The following is a 27,500-nucleotide window of genomic DNA, read 5'->3' as shown; positions in this document are numbered from 1 at the left end:
AGGCGAGTAAAGTGCGTGGGGCAGCTGAACCATGCCATTTTTAGTGAAAAACTGTCTAACAGATATGGCTGTGTGTACATGTGTGTTGTCGTGCTGGAAAAACCAGTCTCCTGACTGTGACAAGTGGGGTCTTTTTTGAAGAACACTGTTGCTAATCTTCTTAAAACTTGCAAATAAAAGATATGGTTGACGGTATGGCCTGGGGGAATAAACTCTGAATCAGTTACGCCCTTGGCATAAAGCTGACCGGAGTGGCCGAGCGGTTCCAGGCGCTACAGTTTGGAACCGCGCGACCGCTACGGTCGCAGGTTCGAATCCTGCCTCGGGCATGGGTGTGTGATGTCCTTAGTTGGGTTTAAGTAGTTCTAAGGTCTAGGGGACTGATGACCTCAGCAGTTAAGTCCCATAGTGCTCAGAGCACTATTCGAACCTTGGCATAAAAGAAAAAGCAAATCGGCCCTGTTTTTGTCTTTGATTTGACTAGACGACATTTTTTTCAGACGGGGTGACGATGACTTCTTCCTTTGGCTTGACTGTTGCTTTGTTTCTGGGTTATAACCATAGCACCATTACTCATCACCAGTAATGATCTGGATCAGTTTCAAGCTATTGTTTCAAAGCGCTACAGGCTTCAACTGGACGTTCCTTTTGATTGTGTAAGAACCCGAGGAACAAACTTAGCGACAACACTTTTAATTCCCAAATCTTCCGTTAAAATTCGCTGAACTGAGCTACAAGATAACCCACTAATCCCTGACAGTTGATCAATTGCCTGTCGACGGTGAGCTGAAGTTATCGAATATTTTCAATGTTTTCGTCGATTCGGGCAGTTGATGGACGTCCAGAACGAGGTTTGTCACCAATCGACATGTCGCCATTTTGAAATCGAGCAAACCAATCGTATACTTGAGCTTTTCCCTTGGCGTCATCTTGGTGAGCTGTTTTCGGCATTAAAACAGTTTCAGCAGCATTTTTACGGAGTAGAAAACAAAATTTCACAACTGCACGTCCACTTAAACTTGCCATAGTAAGAAATGAAAGAAAAACAAAGCAGCGATAGCAAAAACAATCACTGCAGATTTTTTGGTACTCTGTAGTAGCATCATCATCATAATAATCATCATCGCCGGCCGCGGTGGTCTAGCGGTTCTGGCGCTGCAGTCCGGAACCGCGGGACTGCTACGGTCGCAGGTTCGAATCCTGCCTCGGGCATGGGTGTGTGTGATGTCCTTAGGTTAGTTAGGTTTAAGTAGTTCTAAGTTCTAGGGGACTTATGACCTAAGATGTTGAGTCCCATAGTGCTCAAAGCCATTTGAATTTGAATCATCATCACCACCATAAACTTCAACAGGTGTATAAAATTCATAGAAGTTAGCTACAGTAATAGTTGATACAGTGATATCAGGATCTCTTTTTGTTTGTTGTTGCAGAGAGCCTGAGGGAGTACTTCAGCAAGTTCGGCGACATCACCGAAGTGATGGTGATGAAGGACCCCACAACGCGGCGCTCCAGGTCAGTACAACGCTATCGGCAGCAGCAGCAGCAGCAGCAGCAGCAGCGAGCTACGCAATCACAGTGAACCACGCCCGCTCAGCTCGTGTCTCTGCCAAGTGACCATTGTGTAAAGTTGACCATTGTGAACCAAAAAGGCCACACAACTAGAGTAGATGCTCTATTCTCCGCGGGTCCCGCGATGCAGCCATAGTGGTAGTTGTTACATATAAATAGGGTTAAAAGCAAGTATTCCATATTTTGAAGGGTGGTGCTACGGACCAAAACAAGACAAAAATTGTCGAGAAATCATGGGCTCTAAAATGCGTGCCTGTTCATCTTCACTGTTCCGAAACACGTCACTTCTATTCAAAGCACTCTTTGCTATTACGTACGACCTACAGAGAGCAGTAAACAAATGAAGACACATTCTCCTATTTTTGTTCATGGATAGAATATGCGTTAAACATCTGTTAGTGTTGTTAGTGTAAACCGGGCAAGTGCAGCACATCCATTAGTTGTAATTGAACCAGTTTGTGTCGTGATAAAGTTTGTAGAATTTCTTTACATTGTAGTTTTATGTTTGCAGAATGGAAGAATATTAGTCCACACGGGAAATGGTGGACATGACCTTCCGCTATGACCTGGAAAATGGACGCAACCGTTGAGCCCGCGTCCTATAGGCTGAAAAATATCCAGAACTCTGGGCACCGTCTCATTTGTTTCCTCATTTGGTTACTGCATTCGCTAGGTCGTTCGTAACAGCAAAGAGATTGCAGTAGAAGAAATGTGTTTCACAGCTCTTAACGCATGGAATTCAGTGCCCATTTTAGCTGGATATTTTTCTCTTGTTTCGGTCCATGTTACCACCTCTCAAGGTGCGGAATACCTTTTTATAACATCGTGTGTAAAATGTAGACTAGGAACAGCGCTGTGGTTTTATTCTCAATTTCCTGTTGCAGCTCATTTAACTACTACGGCCAACCTGAATGCAAGTTATCCAGCTGATGTATATACTGTGCTACTAATTCGACGTAATCTTCTACAAAATGTGTACAAAATTTTGAAACACAAAAATACCGTTCCCCATGTTTCCAAGTTTTACTTGTAGGAATTATTCACTTAACAACTTTTCACAAACAATAATGCCTAATCTGTGAGAGAATGTATCATCCTCACCTTAAACAATTCAATACCCAGGGTAAGCGTCCTTTAGGAACAGTACCAATGTGCGAGTACACCATTCCGTTGCAAGTACATCACCACACTTCTTGTAGGATAACTGGCTGTTCAAGGGGATATCGTCGCACAGTGGGTTGGTATCATACTACATACCCATACGTCCTTGGTTTAATCCCCAGATGAACCCAGTTTTTTCATGACACCACGTCCTCCACCCGTGGTAACGATTTTTTGCATGTGAGAAATGTCAATGTAAACCGTGTGGTGTGCACAGTAAAATATATGTCCCCCTGTAACAGGATGTGTAAGTCGGAGGCAGACAGCGGTATACACCCACCAATGGACAATTAGCTATCTCTTCATTCACATGAAGTAATCAATATTTTCGAGAAGTGATCTCAAGAAGTGTCCATATTTCTAGAAACGGAAAAGGCTTTTGACACCATTCCTCACAGGCGGCTTCTAATAAAACTGATTGTCTCTTATTGCCTCAGTTTTGCTACTGGATTCATGATTAGCTGTCAGAAAGGTCACAGTTCGTAGTAACATACGGGAAGTTATTGAGTGAAACAGAAGACGTGTCTGACCGTTTCTCTAGGCAGTATTGCTGGCCTTCTGTTGCTGAGCGGCCCTCTTAGATTGTTTGTTGATTACGCTGTCATTTACCGTCTAGTAAAGTCATCAAGAGATCAAAACCAATTCCAAAGGTATATGTATGATGCGGCAACTGATCCTAAATAATGAAAAGCATAAGGTCGTCCACATTAATATTAAAAAAAATTCGTTAAACTTCTGTTACAGGATATAACGCACAAATTTACAAGCTGCCAATTCAACTAAATACCCAGGCATTACAACTTCTAACCACTTAAATTGAAGCCATCGTATAGAAATTATTGTGCGGACGACGAACCAAAGATCTCATTTTATTGGTGCACACTTATGAGACGCAACGGATCTAAAAACGAGTCCGCCTACACTACCCTTGTCAGTTTTCTTCTGGGGTACTGCTGCGCGGTATGGAATCCTGATAGGATTGACGGATGACATCGAAAAACTTCAAGGAAGGGCGGTTCGTTTTGTATTATTACGAAATACGGGTGAAGGCGTATGAATATGATACGCAAAATGGAGTGGAAATCATTGAAACAAAGGCGTTTTTCGTTCCGGTATAATCTTTTAACGAAATTTTCAATCACTAAAATTCTCCTCCGAATGCAAAAATATTCTGTTGACCACCAGAAATGAGAGCTCGCACAGAGGGATTTAGGTGTTCATTTGTCCCTCGTGCCATTCGAGAGTGGAACGGTCGAGAAATAGTCTGAAAGTGATTCTACACAATGTGATCAAAAGTATCCTGACACCTGGCTCAAAATGACTTACAAGTTTGTATGGTGTTGGCCCACCCTTAGCGTTGATGACAGCTTCCATTGTCGCAGACATACGTTCAATCAGCAGTTGGAACGTTTCTTGGCGAATGGCAGCCGATTCTTCTCAAGTGCTGCTCTGAGGAGATGTACGAAGCACGAAGTCGGCATTCCAAAACATCACAAAGGTGTTCTATAAGATTTACGTCAGGACTCTGTGCAGGCCAGTCGATTACAGGGTCGTTATTGCCGTGTAATCACTCCGCCACAGGCCGTGCATTATGAACAGGTGTTGAAAGATGCAATCGCCTTTCCCGGATCGCTCTTCAACAGGGGGAGCAAAACGTGCTTAATACATCAATGCAGGCCAGTGCTGTGATATTTTCACTCAAAACAACAAGGCGCGTAAGCCCCCTCCATGAAAAACATGACCACACCATAACGCCACGGCCTCCCAATTTTACTGTTGGCACTACACATGCTGGCAGATGACGTTCGCCTGGCATTCGCCATATCCACACCCTGCCACCGGATCGCCACATTGTGCACCGTGATTTCTCACTCCACACATTTTTCCACTGTTCATTCGTCCAATGTTTCCATTTCTTACACCAATCGGGGCGTCGTTTGGCATTTACCGGCGTGATGGGTGGCTTATGAGCAGCCGCTCGACAATGAAACCCAAGTTTTCTCACCTCCCGCTTAACTATCATAGTACTTGCAGTGGATGCTGATGCAGTTTGGAATTGCTGTGTGATGGCCTGGATAGATGTCTAACTATTAGACATTACGACCCTCTTCAACTGTCAGCGATCTCTGTCAGTCAAGAGACGAGGTTGGCCTGTACACTTTTGTGCTGTATGTATCCCTTCAGGTTTCCATTTCACTATCACATCGGAAGCAGTAGACCTAGGGATGTTTAGGAGTGTGGAAATCTCGCGTACAGACTTATGACACAAGTGTCACCCAATCACGTGACCACGGTCGAAGTCAGAGAGTTCCGCGCAGTGCCCTATTCTGCTCTCTCACGATGTCTAATGGCTACTGAGGTCGTTGATATGGAGTACCTGGCACTAGGTGGCAGCACAATGCAACTAATATGAAAAACGTATGTTTTTGTTGGTGTCCGGATAATTTTGATCACATAGTGTATGACCCCTCTATTGAGGACGTAAGTGTGAATTGCAGAATAGTCGTGTAGATGAAGATGTAAATGCAAAGCAGTGCGCTGTGAATTCGAACCACCCTTCAGACTGTCCGTATTATCGTCAGTATATTTTGGATAAATGGCAGCACCAGTCGTAAATATTTAAATCGTTTATTTTACACATCGATGTCGGTTACTTTGTGACTACCTTCTGTGCAAATTATTCAAACCTTGTAGGCCCCTATCATAATAGCACTACATTTTCTACGAGGTATAATATGTACTCTGATGATTACTTGCAACAGATATCCTCACCTTGACTGCATACAATAATTTTTAAATTTACAGAAGAGCTTATCTGCCTTAGTAGTTGGCGACCCAGCGTACAGTACATACCATTCGACGAAATTTGAATGTGGTCTGAATCAGCATAAGGTGTTTATGCCTTTTCACCTTCTTGTTTTGCACGTTGTTGAGCATGTGTGTGACATTGACGAATGACATGAACAAAACTGCAAAAGGTATCGCTAAGGCTTCACAGGTGGGCAACACCCTCAGCACCACCCATGCACCTATGCTGAGCTCTTTTAAAATGTACCTGTACAGAGACAACCCATAGCAGAAACCTTGGCGCCTGTGGGAAGGCAACCCATTCGACACCCTACTGCAGAGTGGTGCAGCACCGCTGCTCTACGTTTGTTGGCGGGCATGAGGAATCTGAGGGGTGTTTAAGGGTTTTCCTGTCTGTCGGTGTGCGAACTAGTCAAGGATTGTCTCTGCACAAGTACGTTTCTAAAGTGCTCAATAAGACAGCGTATAAGTATGGTCTTAGAGGGACCCTATTCCATTTTATTCCTGCACTTGTCAATGTCCCATCTCGCCCCCTTCTTTGAGATCACGACACTAAGTGGGGAAAAACAGGAGGGCTGAAAAAGCATAAACAGCCTTTGTTGCTTCGGATCACGTTCAACTTTCGTCTAATATCTTTGAAGAGCCCCTAGTGGTTTTACCCTGTATAGCAGAGCAAGCGGTGCGGTCACGCTACACTCAAGATCGTACAGTGAGGTTGCACCCTCACGATGACGTTATAGAAGGGTGGAATCGTCCGGGGAAGAGGGGCTGTCAGAAGTGTCGAAAGTTGTCAAGAAAGTCGTCCTGTTGGTCACGGCACTGCGAACCGTCGTTTTCGAACGAGAAATATGTGGGAATCAAGGAAAGGGAACGAGGGTTCCACTGGCGCCCTTTATGCCACCGCCTGTGTCAGGTCCGAGCGGCGATTTGTCTGAAATATTTTCCTCAGTCACCAGTAAGAAAACCATGTGATTTCTACGCTAGAGATTGCATTTTCGACCTCCATCGCAGAGGAGTCAAGAAAAAGGGGAATGTGATATGTCCACGGCGGCGTTGGGCAGCCAAATTTCACGCTTCTTCACACTTCCGAGTTGCAATGGAGGTAAATGATTGCGCAGTGTAGATTTCAGTCTTCCCTTTTAAAACTTCTGTCATAAACTGTAGCAGGAATGTCGTATCGCTCCGCTGCAGACCCGTTATTGTAACAAGATCTGTACACATTATACATTTTTTCCCATGAAAAGGGTGATATCACTTGTGGTCTACTCGTAATAAAACGTCTTCTCTCCGATAATTAAGTTATACGTAGAGGTCTTCCATTCATTCATTCTGGAGTACTTGCTCTTTTTTTTTGACAACAAGAGATGGGCTGACGGTTAGAATGCGATAGGGGATAGAATATAGTTTCACTTTATGTGCTATACAATGACTGTGGTAAGGGTGTGATTATATACAGGGTGAGTCACCTAACATTACCGCTGGATATATTTCGTAAACCACATCAAATACTGACGAATCGATTCCACAGACCGAACGTGAGGAGAGGGGCTAGTGTAATTGGTTAATACAAACCATACAAAAATGCACGGAAGTATGTTTTTTAAGACAAACCTACGTTTTTTTAAAATGGAACCCCGATAGTTTTGTTAGCACATCTGAACATATAAACAAATATAGAGAATAGAGTGTGTCCCGACATGTCAGGCCAATAGATGTTCGATGTGGTGGCCATCATTTGCTGCACACAATTGCAATCTCTGGCGTAATGAGTGTCGTACACGCCGCAGTACATCTGGTGTAATGTCGCCGCAGGCTGCCACAATACGTTGTTTCATATCCTCTGGGGTTGTAGGCACATCACGGTACACACGGTACATGATGGCCACCACATTGAACATCTATTGGCCTGACATGTCGGGACACACTCTATTCCACTCCGTAATTGAAAACGGAAACCACGTGTGTACGTGTACCTCACCCCTCATGGTAATGTACATGTGCGTCAGTGAAAAAGACCAATAAAAAGGTGTTAGCATGTGGACGTAATGTGCTGTTCCAGTCTCTTCTGTACCTAAGGTCCATCACCGTTCCCTTTGGATCCCTACGTATTCGGTGCTCTCCAATACACACGATCGAACAGCGGAGGAGTGGTACTCAAGTGTCAACTTTAGGTTACAATATCTCCGGATGTAATTATCATTTTACAATGCAACAAACGGCACTGATTATGTATTTGTTTATATGTTCAGATGTGCTAACAAAACTAACGTGGCTCCATTTAAAAAAACGTAGGTTTGTGTTAAAAAACATACTTCCGTGCATTTTTTTTATGGTTTGTATTAAACAATTACACTAGCCCCTCTCCTCACGTTCGGTCTGTGGAATCGGTTCGTCAGTATTTGATGTGGTTTACGAAATATATCCAGCGGTAACGTTAGGTGACTCACCCTGTATAATGTTATTTCACATAAAGAAAATTAGTTTTTCTCCCAGTCACTTTATGAATTGTTTGTGTGATATAATCCTTTTATGCAGAGATTTTTTTCCTCCGTAAGTATTTACGTTGTATGACGACGGTGAGCCAGATCGAGTAAATGCAATGGTAAACATCTATTACTCATAATAAAAGGCAAAACAGAAGTGAAACAGAGATACCTCGCTCGAAAATAACACACAAATAAACGACCACTCATAAAAGATGTGCGAATTAATAACTGAATATTAGAATACATTTTAGAAACAGTCACGATTATAAAAATTAAAATGACATTAATAAAATCACCTACCTGACTTGGAACCTACGATCTTTTATTTTTGGTCCATATATCCGGTGCTTACCAGATTATGTACCTGTCAGTGAAAGACAGGTAAACAGTCTGCAGTTTAATGTGATCTCATTGGTTTTGCATGTTACCTACGATGTTCGTCGCGCTGTCTAAAGATAAATATTTCTTTGTGTGCGTGTGGCTTGTCTTTTGGTTCTGAGTGAAGAGACTGATATCGGTTTTCATTATAAAAGTCACACACCCGCCGTAACAACGTACTGAAACACGGCGGCCCGAGAATGCTAGTGTTGACTGTGATTGGTGAATTACTGCGCACCACCCGAGCCGAGGTCGGCCCTTCCTGCTGCATAACACTGTGTGGCGGTGTTTAATTTAAATGCAATGAGCGCCGTGAATGTTGTATTTACAGCTGAGCTCGTATTCGCGTCAGAAGTGCCTCATTTGCATCGCCACTTGGGGAGACAAAAGCGGACGTATAAATTATCCGCGGCCGGAATTCAGTTAGAAGCGGACTTTCGAATTTGCCGCCTGCATTGTCCCATTCGCTTTCGACTCTTCGCTTTACAAGTTCCCTGTCCCTCGATCCTACAACAGCATCACGGCTCCGCAGAGTGTAGGACCGACAAGGTCGCAGCTGTTACGCCGAAAGTAGTTTTTAAGCCTGCAGCTTGTTGTTAATTATTCACTGCACAAATTTCTTTAGTGTCTTACTGTTAGTATTAAAATTTTGTACTGAATAGTACGAGAGATTTTGCGTTCAGTAGTTGATTCACATATGACCTGCTGCTGCAAGTACATGTAAGAATTTCTATGTATTCACATCATCCAGAATACTATAGATTTGCCCTTTCCGTCTAACTTGACAATTGCTTCACTACTGCTGTGAAAATACCCGGGTAATATGATTGATAAGTTTTAATATACGTGTTCTAGTCTATACGTGTCACTCAGAATATTACAGTTGTTGCAGTATGACTCTATGACAATTATGTAAAAGCAGATGATATGGAGTTGGTGCACTACTTAGTATTGTTTTTCCCTAAGTTTATTAAACACAACAGATACACAGAACAGAGACTTTAGTCATCTATAGTCTATTGTCCTTATTGCCCTCCACTATTTACAACAGTCTGTCAACGGTGGGGTGAGCTGGCCGGGGTGGCCGAGCGGTTCTAGGCGCTACAGTCTGGAACCGCGGAATCACTACGGTCTCAGGTTCGAATCCTGCCTTGGGCACGTGTGTGTGTGATGTCCTTAGGTCAGTTAGGTTTAAGTAGTTCTAAGTTCTAGGGGACTGATGACCTCAGACGTTAAGTTCCATAGTGCTCAGAGCCATTTTTTGAACGGTGGGGTAACTTTTCGATTCCACGACTGTAAAAATCGAGAGGTTTTGAGGTGAATAACTCGCCGAGCTATGTTCGGAGCGTATTTTCATCCAGACATGATGTTCCTTGAAGGTTATTCGATAGTAATTGGAAAGGTGGAAATATGAAGGCGCAAGGTCATGTGATTAACATGGGACCACAATGACTTCCGAAACAAATTCCTGTATAGTGTTTTTTGTCATTCTAGCAGAATGCGGGCATACGTTATCGTTAAGTAACTCCACGCAATCTTCCTGGTCGCTCTTCTGGGACTTCGTGTGCAAGACGTCTCATTTGTTGACGACAAATGTCAGCAGCGATGCTTACACATCGGGGAAGCTGTTCTGAAAAGTGCATAACACTATCTTTTGTGGACGCGCGCAGGTCACTGTACAGGGCGTTGCTGCTTCGTCAGGACTCAACCATTGTATACCACTATCAGATTGCCCCTTTCCTGTTCCAATCGCGAATGGTTCACGAGAAGAGCTACTGCCGGTAAATCTCTGTGTAAGAACCCAACCATCGACCTGCTGTAACAAGAAATGAGATTTATTCGACGGGCGACACATTTCTATTGATATACGGTGAAACTGAGTGAAGCTGTGCCCACTGCAGTCATAACTGACGATGTCGTTAGGTCAACACAGGAACACGTAACCGTCGTATGGTATGCAGTTCCATGTTCAAGAATGGCCTTTGAACGGTGTGCGCAGAAACACTTGCGCCTGCACCAGCATTTTACTCAGTAGTCGGGCCCACAGATGGCTGCATATCCTGGATTACACAGTAGAGACCCTCCGACCTCAACACTTTAAGACGTGGAATTCCAAAACCATAAGCCTACTCGTTATTTCAACATCCTTCAACTACACTACTGGCCATTAAAGTCGCTACACCAAGAAAAAATGCAGATGATAAACGAGTATTCATTCGACAAATATATTATACTAGAACTGATATGTGATTATATTTTCACGCAATTAATGTGCATAGATCCTGAGAAATCAGTAACCAGAACAACCTTCTCTGACCGTGATAACGGCCTCGATAAGCCTGGGCATTGAGTCAAACAGAGGTTGGATGGCGTGTACAGGTACAGCTGCCCAAGCAGCTTCAACACGATACCACAGTTCATCAGGAGTAGTGACTGGCGTATTGTGACAAGCCAGTAGCTCGGCCACCATTGACCAGACGTTTTCAGTTGGTGAGAGATCTGGATAATGTGCTGGCCAGGGCAGCAGTCGAACATTTTCTGTATCCAGAAAGGCCCGTACAGGACCTGCAACATGCGGTTTGTGCATTATCCTGCTGAAATGTTGGGTTTAGCAGGGATCGAATGAAGCGTAGAAGCCGGCCGGAGTGGCCGAGCGGTTAAAGGCGCTACAGTCTGGAACCGCACGACCGCTACGGTCGCAGGTTCGAATCCTGCCTCGGACATGGATGTGTGTGATGACCTTAGGTTAGTTAGGTTTAAGTAGTTCTAAGTTCTAGGGGACTTATGACCACAGCAGTTGAGTCCCATAGTGCTCAGAGCCATTTGAACCATTTTTTTTTGAAGCGTAGAACCCGGGTCGTAACACATCTGAAATGTAACTTCCACTGTTCAAAGTGCCGTCAGTGCGAACAAGAGGTGACCGAGACGTGTAACCAATGGCACTCCATACCATCACGCCGGGTGATTCGCCAGTATGGTGACGACGAATACACGCTTCCAATATGCGTTCACCGCGATGTCGCCAAACACGGATGCGACAATGATGATGCTGTAAACAGAACCCGGATTCATCCGAAAAAATGACGTTTTGCCATTCGTGCACCCAGGTTCGTCGTTGAGTACACCATCGCAGGCGCTCCTGTCTGTGATGCAGTGTCAAGGGTAACCGCAGCCATGGTCTCCGAGCTGATAGTCCATACTGCTGCAGACGTCGTCGAACTGTTCGTGCAGATGGTTGTTGTCTTTACTCAGGGATCGAGACGTGGCTGCACGATCCGTTACAACCGTGCGGATAAGATCCCTGTCATCTCGACTGCTAGTGATACGAGGCCGTTGGGATCCAGCATGGCGTTCCGTATTACATTCCTGAACCGACCGATTCCATATTCTGCTAACAGTCATTGGATCTCGACGAACGCGAGCAGCAATGTCGCGATACGAATAACCGCAATCGTGATAGGCTATGATCCGACCTTTGTCATAGTCAGAAACGTGATGGTATGCATTTCTCCTCCTTACACGAGGCGTCACAACAACGTTTCACCAGGCAACGCTGGTCAACTGCTGTTTGTGTATGAGAAATCGGTTGAAAACTTTCCTCATGTCAGCCCGTTGTAGGTGTCGCCACCGGCGCCAACCTTGTGCGAATGTTCTGAAAAGCTAATTATTTGCATATGACAGCATGTTCTCCCTGTCGCTTAAATTCCGCGTCTGTAGCACGTCATCTACCTGGTGTAGCAATTTTAATGGCCAGTAGTGAACTTCCCATAGGTGCTCACGACAGTAACACACCAACGGGCAAGCAGCTTCGCCGTTTCAGAGATTCTTATTTCCAGATGCAGTGCCACAAGAAGGTGCTCTTCGTCAAAATTGCTTATATTAACGGCTTTCCGCATTTACGGACCGTACCTTCGCTATAATGGCTAGCCTTTCGTCTCTTTTTCGCTTGCATTCTTTCCTTACTGCGTGCCGGCAACACCAACAGGAAGCAGTCAACCTCGCAGTGGGCAGTGGTCATATTTTTTTGACTCATCAGTGTATCACAGTATCAGCCGTTTTGGAGTTCGTGCGATTTGTATAATGAGGAACCGTATTACGATCTTTAGTGGTGAAACAATTTTGCAGGACACATTTCAGTATTTTTATCTCCCAATCACGTGACTACGTGGAAAAGTACTGTGTACCAGTGTGTTAGAAGATTTATGTATCTCTTTGATTTCCGGAATAAACATGTTCTCACAGAGGGCCTTACTTTTTGAACTAACCTCGTACTAATGTACCACTTACCCACTAACAGCATGCCAGGCAATACCACAGAGATCTTGAAAATGAAAACTTTTGAAATGTAGTGCCCTTTGCCGAAGATTATAGCTGTCGAACACCCGCTCCTACGACGAGAGTGTTTTGTGGAGTAAAAGGGTGCACGGTCGCGTGCTACCGGGTCGTGTTTTGTTGCGCATGCATAATGAAGAACGGCATCGCATTAAGTGCGCTGAATTATGGCCGCGTGGCCGTAAATAAGCAAAGTTTTGCACCTCGGATATTATTGTTTTATCTCTGTGAGAACGGTAATAAATTTTTATTATTGTCCGGTTCCGGGAAAACTAATGGCTGCTGTAATCGCTTTATAAGCGACCGCCGTTTGTTTGGGGAAGTGTGAATTTCCAATTTGTCATTGTTGTTACAAAAGATTGAAATTAATATCGTCGGGCAAACAGCGTCATTGTGGACTAGGTCTGTGGATTCGCCGTCGTTGCAGACTTCGCCACGGGGTGCACTGTCACCGAAATTAATGACCGTGAACGACTTTCTGATTCCGTGCAAAAATCACCTGACGAAAATGTTTCAACCTTTTACTTTATCACATGGGTGTGTGATTTCCCATCGCTTGTGACAAATTATGGCTTCTTTGCTAGGAGCGAACTTCCAGTTGAACGTCTGTAGATAAATGTGTGGAAGATGTATTTAACTCCAGTAGCTTAATTACACGTAAGACGAAATATCACCATAATATTTTGAAGTGGAGAAGGGAAAGACATATAAATCACTCTAGACATTGCTAACGGCCCATATCACTGTTAGTCTGAAGTGGTTTAAGGAAAGAATGCGAATCCTGAAAAAAATGTTCATGTGTACTTTTGCACTTGAGTCTTACCTAATACGAATAGTAGTTGTCTTTTACTGCACCAACCGGCTGGTTTGTTGCCATTGTAATCCTTCTTATTCTGAGTTCTGCCCAGGTCAACTATAGCATCATCAGCAAATTTAAGCATCAGTAAAGTCTTGTGTTTCATTCTGCGTTCACCTTAGTATGCCTCCGTTTCTTTTGAGTTATATTCTTCACTTCCCTTCCCCCGTTTCTTTCTGCTCAATCGATTTTATAATTCCTTTATCGATTGTTTTTGCTGTCGTCTACCATGTTACATTTATTTCTGCCGAGACCACCTTTGTTCACCTTTGGTCAAATAACTGTGCTTACAACTATCAATGGTTTCCAGGATTGTGTTTATTTCTTCGTCATGCCTTACATTTTATGAACACCTAGAAGCAGAGTCTATTCTTAAGAAAATATGTATTCATTTTGTTCATTTTTTTGTATAGTTCCTTGTTTCGTCTCGATATGTGCTGTATGTTATTTTTTGATAATAAAATTTTCCATAACTGTCTTGACGCTTTTTTTTTTTCAAATTTTGTGATGAGCGTCTTTCTGACATTGTGATCGTGTATAATGGTTATGTTTTGGGCTGATTGTGATCAGCTTCACTGTTGTTGTAGATACGTCGAAATGTTGGCACGCATGTCTCCATCTTCCTTCCCTTTCCTTCAATGTTAATTCTAGCTGCCCTTTCGTGCCGTATTCTCCCCTTCGTGCTTACAGTTCTGCATTTCTTAAATTTTCTATACTTGATCGTTTGTTTTGGGTCTGTTTCTTGTGCTATCGTAATCTCATAAAGCGAATTGTCTCACAGCATTGGCGACAAATAATGTTGACTGCATCCCGTCTTAGTGCAAAATGGTTCAAATGGCTCTGAGCACTATGGGACTTAACATCTGAAGTCATCAGTCCCCTATACTCAGAACTACTTAAACCTAACTAACCTAAGGACATGATACACATCCATGCCCGAGACAGGATTCGAACCTACGACCGTAGCAGTCTCGTGGTACGGGACTGAAGTGCCCAGAACTTCTCGACTACAGCGGCCGGCCGCCTTAGTGTCCGTATGGACCAAGATACTGACGTACAAGGAGGGTAACGACCAAAAACGGTCCTATTTAGAAAACGAAGAGCAACACGCGGGTACGAAGAAACTCAGGTTTTACATTCACAATGCTCAGATTTTATATTCGCATTGCAGAAAGTGTTTTTAGAAAAAAGAAATTCGAATATCAAGACAGAAGTCGTGTACAGCACGTTAACAATATCCGGGACAGTACTGAGTTTTGTGCTCATATAATGAGCCACAACTTTTGTCTCCGGCAAATTCCATTCCTATTCTCCACTACACGCCCTTGCGGTTGCAGCCTGCGGTTACCACGCAAACTGATATGAGTGTATTTTCTTTTTCTCGAAATTACTGTTATACTGTAGGAACCGGGAAACAATACTACTCTCGTCACGTTTTCAACGTAACGAACGCTCACGAAACAATTTTGGAGAATTCCACTTGTGCCTAGTTCGGTGACAATACATTTTATCTCGAAATTAATATCACGATCCTGTACAAATTACATCGGGGCTCTATGTATAATTAAATATTATGAAATTCCGCCGCTGCCTTATAATTGCATATTTTAGCGGAGGGATTACCGAGAACAGAGCTGCAAAAGCATGTCCCCTGGCGTGTGTGGCCCGCTCTGCAATAATTAATAAATAAGCGCATACATTGTCACGTTGTGCAGCGAAATACGTACCTGTACGTACGTGTGTGTGTGAGCTGCGCGCACGAATTCCGTTGCGCAAAATATGACACTACGTGTCTTGACAAGGTGAGTGGTTGGGAACTTCCACGTGCTATGTCGCGGGAAGTGCAGCAGAATACATTTAACAAAATAATCCTCACTGTGTATGTGATGGAGTAACAGCAGGTGAAATGAATCATACTTTCTCTGAGAGCAGGTTGTATGTAGACCAGCAAACTGTTTTCTCACAACAGCTAATCACGTATCATCAACCATCAGCCACTTATGTAGCAGTTCTCGTTCATCAAAATAATTAACCAACTGTACAAATAATTATTTATTTTAGAGCTCTGTACCTCAGTGGATAAAAGCACAACCCTTAAAGGACCGCTTTGTTATCTGTTAAGACCTCTTTTTTCTCAGGAACGGTTAGAGGTACCAAGTTGAAATTTATGCAAATACTAAGATCTACTGTCCCTCGGACGTGTAAGAAATTTAAGCTTCTAAGTCAATGCACTCAAAAGCTGCGGCCTTTTATGTCACATATTTTGCTACTCTCAAACTCACACATCATAACCTGCTGGGTATATGAGAATGCAGGCTTTTTCGGCGAATCTCGACGATAAAATCTTCTCGGGTTGACAGCCGAGTCAATGTGTTGTTCTCCGGCAACGTTTCAGCAAATTTCTTACTTGCCATCTTCGCCTGAAGGGGATTTCCTAGTAATCTAAAATCATGGAACGCTGCGAGGAGCAAGGTTACACAGTACACGTAAAGGAAAAAAATCCGAAAATTCTTGGTTTGTAATTACATCACATAAAAATTATTTGACATTTTTTTGTCTGTCTGCCTGTCTGTCCATCTGTTAAGTTTAAGCCGGCCGGTGTGGCCGTTCGGTTCTAGGCGCTTCAGTCCGGAACCGCGTGACCGCTACGGTCGCAGGTTCGAATCCTGCCTCGGGAATGGATGTGTGTGATGTCCTTAAGTTAGTTAGGTCTAAGTAGTTCTAAGTTCTAGGGGACTGATGATCTCAGATGTTAAGTCCCATAGTGCTCAGAGCCATTTTAGCCATTTTTGTTAAGCTTATTTACTCAGGGACGGGCAGAACTCTCAAGTTGAAATTTATGTCCAGTACTAAGGTCTACGGTCCCTTCATGTGTTAAACTTCCAGTTTATAAGTCAATGCATTCAAAAGATACGGCCATTTTGCCACATATTTTGACACTCCAAAATTCACTCATCAAAAACTGAACTATTTACGAGGCGGATTCCGAAGGTAAGATAAGGTCGGTCGCGAAATGGAAATTAGAGCGAACATCGGATAAAGCTTTGCTTAGGTGTGTTGGACTGAGTCTCTAATATGTCCGTTGATCGCGTCACGTCTGTCTTTTTAGTTGTGTCCGCACAGTGAGTACGTAAAGATGCCTAGAAAACAGTGCATCCCGCCAAGTACGAATGCCCATGAGAGATTTCGCCTCATTTGATGCAGCCCACACAACATAAGTGCTATGCATTTCCTTCTTCTAGACAGTTCTCCGCTGCACGCTGCAGGGGTAATGAGAACGCCGCAGAAGAGTTTTCGATGGAAAGTGTTTGGTCGCCCTCCATACAGCCCGGACATTGTTCCCTCTGGTGCGTAGAATGATATGGAATCAAGTATATCATTGTTTCAGAAAATAAGCAGTGTGGAAATTGTTAGTGCAGGCTTGTTTGATGAATGTTGTATTACTACAAGATATGTACATGAAAAATTAAATTACTGGAACGATTCCAAGGGAGAGGTGAATAATGGTTTGGAATCTAGAATGAAATTTTCACTCAACAGCGGAGTGTGCGTTGATATGAAACTTCCTGGCAGATTAAAACCGTCGTGCTTGGGTAGCTCAGTTGGTAGGCCAAGGTCCCGAGTTCGAGTCTCGGTCCGGCACACAGTTTTAATCTGCCAGGAAGTTTCAATGGTTTGGAATATTTAAAGTAAAGTGAGTAAAATAAAAGTCCTGTCTAAAATTGCAGAACTTGCTGTGTATATCCCTGGCTCGAATGCAGGAACTGTGCGTTTGTTTGAAAACATAAATCATTATTGATCAGATGATAAAAAAAGTTTAGACAGTACAACTGGCAATGCAATGATTCCCAAGTGTAACCTAAGCACTTCGTGTGCAGACTTGTACAACTGATTGCAATAAGCATTTATGCCATAAAAACCACTCAGGTGAAAAATACAAACAAAATTCTATTAATATGAAGGATTTTTAAGTTCACTTCACTGTGCGTGTTAACAGACACCTTTCTGATGAAAAATTACTTTTATTCAATATCATGTTTTAGTCATCTTAACGTACCGTTGACACAGTATTTCAGAAATTATTGATCATTTCATCACGACCTTTTAAAGTACCTCTTGTTTTCTTGGAAAAAAGTAGTATGCTTATTTAGAGCGCATGTTTACTAGAGATTTGGTTTCTCATGATCGTTCCTATGATATCCCTGATTATTGACCATTCCTGATGAGACACCCTGCATTCTTTGTGGTTTTGTTTAGTAAATTCGAATGTGATATTTAGAGTAGCTTTGATGGCAGAACGAGTTCTTCCGAACGGAGAATCATTAAACGTTACTTCATTACGTTTCCGAGTCAAATATTTAGAGACATTTACCATCAAGATTCGATACTTAAATCTATTAAGAGCCAGTTTCGTTACAAGGTTCACGTGTGTAAACGTACTTTTACGTGTGCACAACTATATGAGAGAAATGGCTATTGAACGTTTCTGGACATTCTCGGCTGTTATCGTTGCGAGACACCACTTTTTCATTCCTATTGTCAGTCAAGTTTCGTAGTGCAGTGGTTCCAAGCATGGGAATAACTACCGCCTGAGGTGTAAAATTAAATTTCCTGAGGGGTAAAAACAAAAGTGTTCGATCACCTTTGAGTCGTGAAACTAAATTATTTTTAAAATATTAGTGCTATTACCAAACTTTTCTAAGACTCTAATACTGATTTTCATAAGTTATAAGTAATATTTTGTTCTCAGCTACTATCGATAGTGCGGCGGAGGTTACTTCTTGTGAAACAAATATGTAAGCAACAACGTCTTCACATTGTTCACACACCAACCACTACGCACGTAAGCGTGTTTCTACGTTTGAAAGAAGATTTCTATTTAAATTTCTCGCCAGTCGCTAAGAATAGAGCTAGTAGCGCCACTGTGAGGACGCAAATCAGCTTTGCTTTAAACACACGCCGTAACGGTCATGAGCGTTAATTACGTTTGGGGTTGGACATGATGGCCTTCATGGCCTGTTCGAGCGGAGTTTAGTTAGAGTTAATGTCAGTCAAGAATGCCTTTAAGGCGAAAAAGACGCTATTATCAACACCTGAGTTTGATAAATGTCGTGTAATCGTGTAATAGTGCTACGAGAAGCTTGATGTTCCTTTTGCGATATTCCATAAAGACTTGGCAGCACTGTAGCCACTGTAAAATGATTACTGCCAGCAGTGGTGTCGAGGATGTACGTTCTAAAGATGACTGGGCTCTGGACGGACGAGTGGCATTACCGAGACAGAAAACTATCGTATTCGACGTATGGCTGTGGCACATCGTACTGCATCTGCAGCAGAAATTTTAGCAGCAGTTGTCACCACTCTGATACAACAAACTGTTACAAATGGGTTACTTCAGGGTCAGCTCCAAGCGAGACGCACTGTAGCGTGCATTCTGCTGTCCCCAAACCACCACCGTTTGCGACTTCAGTGGAATCAAGTGAGAGGGCATTGCAGGGCAGGGTGGTGGTATTTTATGTTTTCCGATGACAGCTGTTTCTGGCTCGGTGCCAGTGATGGGCGTGTGTCGGTTAGGAGCAGGACAGTTGAGGGCCTACAACCAACCTGTCAGCGTGTAAGACACACTGGAGCTGCATCCGGAGTTATGGCCTGGGATGCGATTTCGTATAAAGACAGGAGCACTCTCTTGGTTATGCCATGCAACCTGACTGGAAAATTGTGATCGAACTGGTGATTCCATCTGTTGTGCTGCAATTCATGAATAGCATTCCAGAAGGTGTTTTCCAACAAGTAAAGTTCGTCCACACACCACTGCTGTATCCTAACAAGCTCTACGTATGTTGCCTTGGCGTGTTCGATCATCGGATATGTCTCCAATCGAGCACCTATGGGACACTATCGGACGACGGCTCCAGTATCACTCACAACCAGCTTTAACCGCCCTATACTGACGGGCCTAGTCCAACAGGCAGCAACTCAGCCCCACAAACTGTCATCCGGGTGACGTACAACAAAATTAATGCACGTTTGCCTGCTTGAATTCAACAATCTGGCGGTTACAGCGGTAATAATGCACCAGTCTTTCGCCTTTGCAGTGGCTTATCTCGAGCGTACATGAACCAGTGATATTTCAATGTTAATAATTTGCACTATGTAACCTCCCCCTCACTTATCGACCTTAATGACAGTGAAAAATGAAACCGCGTGTACCTAATGGGAATTTTGGAAAAGCAATCGTCACCGAAGTTAACCTGTCGGTAAAGAGGGAGGAAAGGGTTACATCTTAATGAAAGGAAAAATGCAAATGGAACTGGTGGAAATTAATTTTGGAAAAGGGGTAAAGTTAATAAAGAAAGTAAATGTGCGGCGGTTACGTTAACAATCAACTAGCGGTAATTAGATATTTGAGATTTGGGGGAAATTACGGTCGCCAGTCCTAAGGACAATTACTATAGTAACTGAAAAAAGGTTATTACACATATAATTAGCACTAGAAGCGTGGCAACTGAAGGTTGACACGTGCAGTGTGAAAACTGAAAGTTTGTCAGAAGTAATAAATTTCGCTACACTCTGACTTAATTTAGCAAAAGAATTAATAAAACAGGTAAACTGAAAGTTAATTTAGTGACTGAAGTTAATAGTGAGCTTTCTTTCTGAAGCACATCGAAATTCAGTAAAATACAGTTAGTCCTGGACTACCTCAACAATCATTTCTAAAGCTACTTGAATCTACGCAATTTAGAAAGAAGAGATTTAACTTTGAACTTGAATTAAACGATTCTGAACAATTAACAATAGTAAAATTTAGTACGTACCAAGCTGAGCTGCAGTCACAGGTAACTAAAATACGGTAACAAAACTCGCACTCTTAATTTGTGCTTGTGCAATCTAAATATTGTAGCCAGCTATGAATACCTTAACTGAACTTTGAAAATAAAGCAGTGAAATAAAATGATGCTGCGTTTGAATTTCAACGACATTCGGGCTCATTTCGGAAAAGGAAGGGACCCTGCTTGGCGAAGCAATTGGGACAATGAGCAACAAAGGTTCATGCTAAGTTGCTGTAATTATAGTTACGAAAATGGTACAGTTTGAAAAGCTGAGGTCTGCCATACAGTTCTAAAACTTTACGTGCTTCCAGTCTTCCTTGTTGGTTGATTGAAGGTTCGATGCCGTCGATCGAGGAGGTGGCGACAGTCACTCATTGTCGGCCGTCGCTGTTGCAGAAGCTGGATGTTGGCGCGCCTTCTTCTCGACACGGTCACCAGGCGAAACGGGCTCTTGATGTGCGCCAGCTAACGCTTCCCGTCCGCGACACCATGTCAGAAACTATCATCGCAAGTCGAACGCAATTACATGCTGCCAAACCCCGAAAGCGCGGCAACTCGCGGGAGCTTCACACAACACACCTGCTCCACTCGCTACTCCAGCCAGACTCCCCCTCTCCCCGCGCTCCACGCGGCAGAGTTAACACTACCAAAGATCCTACACACTTTGATTCTTCACACGACCTATCGATGTAATCGTTCGATAGCAGTTTTCCCTAGGCAAGACCCAGCGTAAAAATACAAATAATATTTACCAAACAAACCAATTATACATCGACATAAATGCATAAATATATATATATATATATATATATATATATATATATATATATATATAGTAAAACAATTACAATATGTAAAGACACAGAAATGTCATATATTCAGGTAACAAAACAAATTTATAGTACAATAGATGGAAATAGGAGGATATGCATTTCCGGCGTTACAACTACTGGCCATTAAAATTGCTACACCACGTAGATGACCAGCTACAGACGCGAAATTTAACCGACAGTAAGAACACGCTGTGATATGCAAATGATTAGCTTCTCAGAGCATTCACACAAGGTTGACGCCGGTGGCGACACCTACAACGTGCTGAAATGAGGAAAGTTTCCAACCGATTTCTCATACACAAACAGCAGTTGAACGGCGTTGCCTCGTGAAACGTTGTTGTGATGCCTCGTGTAAGGAGGAGAAATGCTTACCATCACGTTTCCTCCTTTGATAAAGGTCGGATTGTAGCCTATCGCGATTGCGGTTTATCGTATCGCGACGTTAATGTTCGCGTTGGTCCAGATCCAATGTTATCAGAATATGGAATCGGTCGGTTCAGGATGGTAATACGGAACGCCGTGCTGGATCCCAACGGCCTCGTATCACTAGCAGTCAAGATGACAGGCACCTTATCCACGTGGCTGTAACGGATCGTGCAGCCACGTCTCGATCCCTAAGTCAATATATGGGGACGATTGCAAGGCAACAACCATCTGCACGAACAGTTCGACGACATTTGCAGCAGCATGGACTATCAGCTCGGAGACCATGGCTACGGTTACCCTTGACACTGCATCACAGACAGGAGCGCCTGCGATGGTGTACTCAACGACGAACCTGGGTGCACGAATGGCAACACGTCATTTTTTCGGATGAATCCGGGTTCTGTTTACAGCATCATGATGGTCGCATCCGTGTTTGGAGGCATCGCGGTGAACGCATACTGGAAGCGTGTATTCGTCATCGCCGTACTGGCGTATCACCCGGCGTGATGGTATGGGGTGCCATTGGTTACACGTCTCGGTCACCTCTTGTTGGCATTGACGGCACTTTGAACAGTGGATGTGTTACGAACCGTGGCTCTACCCTTCATTCGATCCCTGCGAAACCCTACATTTCAGCAGGATAATGCACGACTGCATGTTGCAGGTCCTGTACGGGACTTCCTGGATACAGTAAATGTTCGACTGCTGCCCTGACCAGCACATTCTCCAGATCTCTCACCAACTGAAAAGGTCTGGTCGATGATGGCCTAGCAACTGGCTCGTCACAATACGCCAGTCACTACTCTTGATGAACTGTGGTATCGTGTTGGAGCTGCATGGGCAGCTGTACCTGTACACGCCATCCAAGCTCTATTTGACTCAACGCCCAGGCGTATCAAGGCCGTTATTGCGGCCAGAGGTGGCTGTTCTGGGTAGTGATTTCTCATGATCTATGCACCCAAATTGCGTGAAAATGTAATCACATGTCAGTTGTAGTATAATATATTTGTCCAATGAATACCCATTTATCATCTGCATTTCTTCTTGGTGTAGCAATTTTAATGGCCAGTAGTGTAAATATGCTACCTACACAACTGTATTCCCTGAACTTCATTACTCTCCAATACTTTTTTTTCTTTTTGAGTGGTAATTTTTTTACCATCAGTGTGTATAAGAGCAGTAAAATGCTGTGCACTGTCTGGTTATTATTATTATGGAAAAAAATGGATATGAGCATTTGGTGTCATTGGCCGGGAGACCCCTTACGGGGCAGGTCCGGCCGCCTTGCCACAGGCCTTATTACATTCGACGGCACATTCGGCGACCTGCACGCCGGATGGGGATGAAATAATGATGATGAAGACAACACAACACCCAGTCCCTGAGCGGAAAAAAATCTCTGACCCAGCCGGGAATCGAACCCGGGCCCATAGGATGGCAATCCGTCACGCTGATCACTTTTTTTCCCAATAATCTTTATTGAACAAAGTAACAGTACATATTTATACACAATGCAACAGTTCTCCAAGGTACCATTTAAACATATACAAATGATCGTTAGTTAAACAAAAAATACTAGAAAAACATTAAATACAACAAAATGTAACATATTCTGGTCGATGCATGAGAACGTGGATAAGGGTGTTGCATCATGTGACGGGTTGGCATGGCACACCGCAACTTTGAGCGGGGTCGAGAAAGACGGAGATAACCAGAAAAAGTTTGTCGGTAAAATGGTTTTCGGGTCAGGGTGCTATGCGCGGTTACAACTTTGTACCAGAAGTCAAGGACTGTATGCTGACAACTCTGAAAGAGGTATTCTAAAGCCTGACCTCGAAACCAGATGAGTGTGCGGTGCTTAGCAAGAGGGTAGTGAAATGTCTGGGGCAATAACAAGAAATCCGGGGTTACCGTCGTTGGCGGGGCACGCAGGTAAAAACCCACGATTCGTTGGATGAGGAGCCGTACGTTTCGTTTGAGGGGCACGTAAGACGGTGCTCGTCGGTGTCTTCGAGCTGACAGTCAGGGCAGAGTGGGGAGGTGGCTAGTCCTCTCCGACGAAGTATCGGGAATTTGCCATAGACTAAAACATACCAGAGTGCAGACACAGACGACGGTAAAAAGGGCGCATGCACACACCCCAATACCGCCCTCCAGTTAATGTCACGTAACGTTAGCGACAGCCCCGGACGGTGCACAAGTCCCGCTCAATCACCCCCCTCCACACCAATCCATATCCTAAGCTCCGCCCATGGTCTGCCACATGTTCCAACATTAAAGTTGTCCGTATCACAGATATGCCAGTCATCACAAGGGAGAAAATCAGTAGTTAGTACGAAATACAGTTTTTCCAGTACCATTGTGAAAAGAATTAGAAATATGTTCATTGAATATGCGAGTTGAAAAATCATCAATAAGAATGAAAAATGAAAATGGTATCCATACTGTCTTTTTTATTTCATGAGCTTTCATCTGCACTATATCAAAACATCTGATATTTGTTAACTGCAGTGAGCGCTAATTTTCGTCACCTCGCGTAGTGTAAGAAATTCTGTTGGGAAATATTAATTGGTAGTATCGCCAAGGATGCTGTCCATCATCTCGATTGTCTAAAGTAAATGTTGTGAATAAACAAGGCACAGTCGATGTCTTGGTTTGTTTCTGATTAGGTAAGCCATCGCCCCCACCCTCAGCCGCCTCCGGCCACCCGCACCGTCGCCGGTAATCAGAAACAAAGAGTAAAGAATATGAGAGTGGGATAATGTAGAAATGCGTAATGCAAGCAGTCAGATATTTGTACAGTGACGTTCTTCATTAATATTTGCCTGTGTAATGGGTGAATTTTTACTTGTGAACTCTTATGATTGCTTGCTTATAGCAGACACGAGATTACTTTGAGTTCTTCTTCAGTGTTTGAGAGCTTTAGAGCTCGTACTTCAGTGTCTGTTAGATATCAGTTTTGACAGCAGTTGGCCACAACAGTCAAGATTAGGTACCTTGTGTATGATAACTTTATTGAGAGTGCATATCTATGTTTCATTTTGACTGTATTACACAAAGTGCTAAGAAGTACTAATAGCACAACAGTGCTAGTATGAACAACCGCGGTAAAAAAAAAAAAAAAAAAAAAAAAAAAAAAAAAAAAAAAAACTACGAACAAAAACACGACAGCGACGAGGACTACCAAAGATAATATTGATGCGCTGTTAGTTGGTGTGGCGGGGGTAAGTGTGCAGGGGGGTAAATGGGCGGGGCTTGTGCAAATGTCCGGGGCTGTCGCTAACGTTTCCTGTTAATGTCAGGGTGCTGTAGCACCATGGGGTCGCAAGGGTACACAGCATAAACAAGCGATAATAATCTTTTGTACGGGGAGGACGGGTGACTGGAAGATCGGCCCGAAAACCACATCCAGGCTGGCCGGCACTCCGGCATCCGTCGTTAATCCGCCGGACGGATTCGATTCGGGGCCGGCGGGCCAGGAAGATCACTCAGCTATCGGGGCGGACTACTATAACGGTAATGTGGGTCAGAGGCGTAGGGGGAAGTGGGGGGAGGGTTACTTGCTAATAATTGCTTTTATCCTGGGGTAGTTGTTTATAAAAGGTTGGGAACCACTGTCTTAGTGTAAAATGTAGGGCGAATCGTAAACACTCTGCTCGCAGAAGCGACCCATATGTAACACACGGAGCTACGCATCGGGCAGGCGTACTCTGCGCTTCCCGGCGGTTGGCAGCGCCGCGTTATGGAGCTGTAAAGCTCACTCGGGTGGCGATATAGGCTCGCCGGAACGATGGCGTCGGAAATCAGCGGCGGGCGAGCGCGTCTTGGACGACGAGTTGCGAACGCCGCGGGCGCCCTTCCAAGGAGATTACCGCGCGGGTCGTAAACAAACGGACGCGGGAGTACGTGAAACGCGGCGCGGGGGCGGCGACGGTGCGGGTGGCCGGAGGCGGCTGAGGGTGGGGGCGGTGGCTTAACAGATTCCGCCGCCCGCCGCGCTCTGACTTATGGTAATCGCCGCGTGGCTTTGGGGCCGCGGCTGTCGCTCGCACGGGGCGCCGATTAATATACATGGCGCAAGTTGGCGGAATTGGTTTAAAGTGGGAGGAGGCGCCTGATCGGCGGCGGCGGCTTAGGAGCAAGTGCCAAGTTGGGCCGGCACCAGGGAAGCCGCCTCCGGCCGTACACGGCGTACGTCGCCCTCCCCTGACAGTGGGATGCCTGCCGGCGGCTTCCTTTCGGTCAGTGTCGTTGGCGTTTGCCTGGGGGCGTTCTGCCTAGTCTACTGTCGTCACACCGGATTCACATCCGTAACCATTGGACTGCGAACTGCGCACTGGGGCTGTAAATCTACTGCTGCATCTATATTCTGCAAACCCTTTTGCAGTATGCGGCAAGAAAGGAAGAATGAATTGATTGTTGGTGTTAATAACGATCATCCTCCTTTACCTCCTCTGCATTACTGCAGATGACGTGTCACTGAGCACATTTGTACTGTGCATGCAGTACACGGTGAGGCGCCTACGTGTTTCCACTGCACTGTGTGGAATACGAAGGTTCTGTTGTAGTTCACTAACCTGCTGCCTTCAAGTTGATGTCCCCAGCGCAAAAAACAGAACGCAGGTCGTAGGTTCCGTATCTTGAGGCTGAAACTGACTTTTAGCGAGGTTCTGTTCTGAAATAATGTATCACTTCTTTGGGATGCCACTCGCGTATTTTAATATAGCCACACTAGAAGACTACATGATCCTAATACAACACCTTATGATACAGCAAAGTACGTAATCAAACACAATGTGTACGAAAATGTATCTTTACACTATTTGTGGCACGTGTCTGTGCCTCATGACAACCGGAGTGAATCTTTTAATACTGAATACTGGCAAACACATCCTGCCACAGACAACATGACTGTACATCTCGACTGCCTAATCCAGAGTGACGAACAGGAACTTAAATAAAAATTGGACAGACAACATGTCTGTTCTTCTCGACTGCCTAATCCAGAGTGACGAACAACCCGAAACACTTCGCGCGCCATATCAGAAAAGGCGTGACCCGAACGCTTCCGAAGTGCTTCGTCTGCAATTTCGTCGGACTTTTGTTTTTGATTTAAATTGTTTTTAATAATTCTAAAATGACTGATTGATAGTCAGCTGTTGAGAGATATTTATATTAAAAAGTGCAGTCATTCCAATGAGTAGTTTAACTAATAATAATAACTACACTTTAACGTTTTGGCGCCCTTGCTCCGAACACAGCGGCCATCACAGAACAGTAGCATTACGCAGGCGGTCTTTCTCACGCGAATTGTATCAAATCTAACATCTGTCACAGGTACCTCACACCAAATTTCGTCATCTATATACTTCTTGCATCTCCACTGCTCTGGGAACAGCTTCTTGGAGCCTAACTTGATGGCTGATTACGCCAGAATTATTACAAGTACGCGGCAGAGGGTACGTCCCATTGTACTACGAGAGGCGTTCATCAGTAATTTATTCCTTTTCTGAAAGGAGGTTGGTTTTATTCCGGAGACCAAAACACCCTTACCATTTTGAACTTTAGATTTTTGATTTGTTGGTAGAGACTTCATATGTACCATAAACATATTAAAATACCCGCCCACCCTCCGCTACACGCCTTCCATATGTTAGATGTGCAACGTGGCAACATGGCTGCTATACATTGGCTTTGCGCTAAAATCGCTGGGAACATCAATTAAAGATTAAACTAAGATCACATAGTTCCAAGTACTTAGCTAGCAAAGATATAACGTTGCTTCTGGGCTTTTGGCAAGATCAGTGTGTAGTATCAGGGG

General features: G+C 44.0%; 1 protein-coding gene across 1 annotated transcript in view; it reads left to right on the top strand.

Annotated features, from left to right (window-relative positions):
- Positions 1 to 1,433: 1,433 nt before the first annotated feature.
- LOC126094195 (RNA-binding protein Musashi homolog Rbp6) overlaps positions 1,434 to 27,500 on the top strand; it is a 1,305,639-nt gene continuing 1,279,572 nt past the window's right edge. Inside the window, exon 1 of the mRNA XM_049908777.1 lies at positions 1,434 to 1,512. Coding sequence (XP_049764734.1) covers positions 1,478 to 1,512 — 35 coding nt within the window. The 5' untranslated portion in view covers positions 1,434 to 1,477. The remainder of the gene's footprint in view (positions 1,513 to 27,500) is intronic.

Source organism: Schistocerca cancellata, chromosome 1 (genome assembly GCF_023864275.1).
Source record: "Schistocerca cancellata isolate TAMUIC-IGC-003103 chromosome 1, iqSchCanc2.1, whole genome shotgun sequence".
Lineage (NCBI taxonomy): Eukaryota > Metazoa > Arthropoda > Insecta > Orthoptera > Acrididae > Schistocerca > Schistocerca cancellata.
Note: the sequence above shows the minus strand (reverse complement) of the source record. Positions and strands in the feature narration are given on the sequence as shown.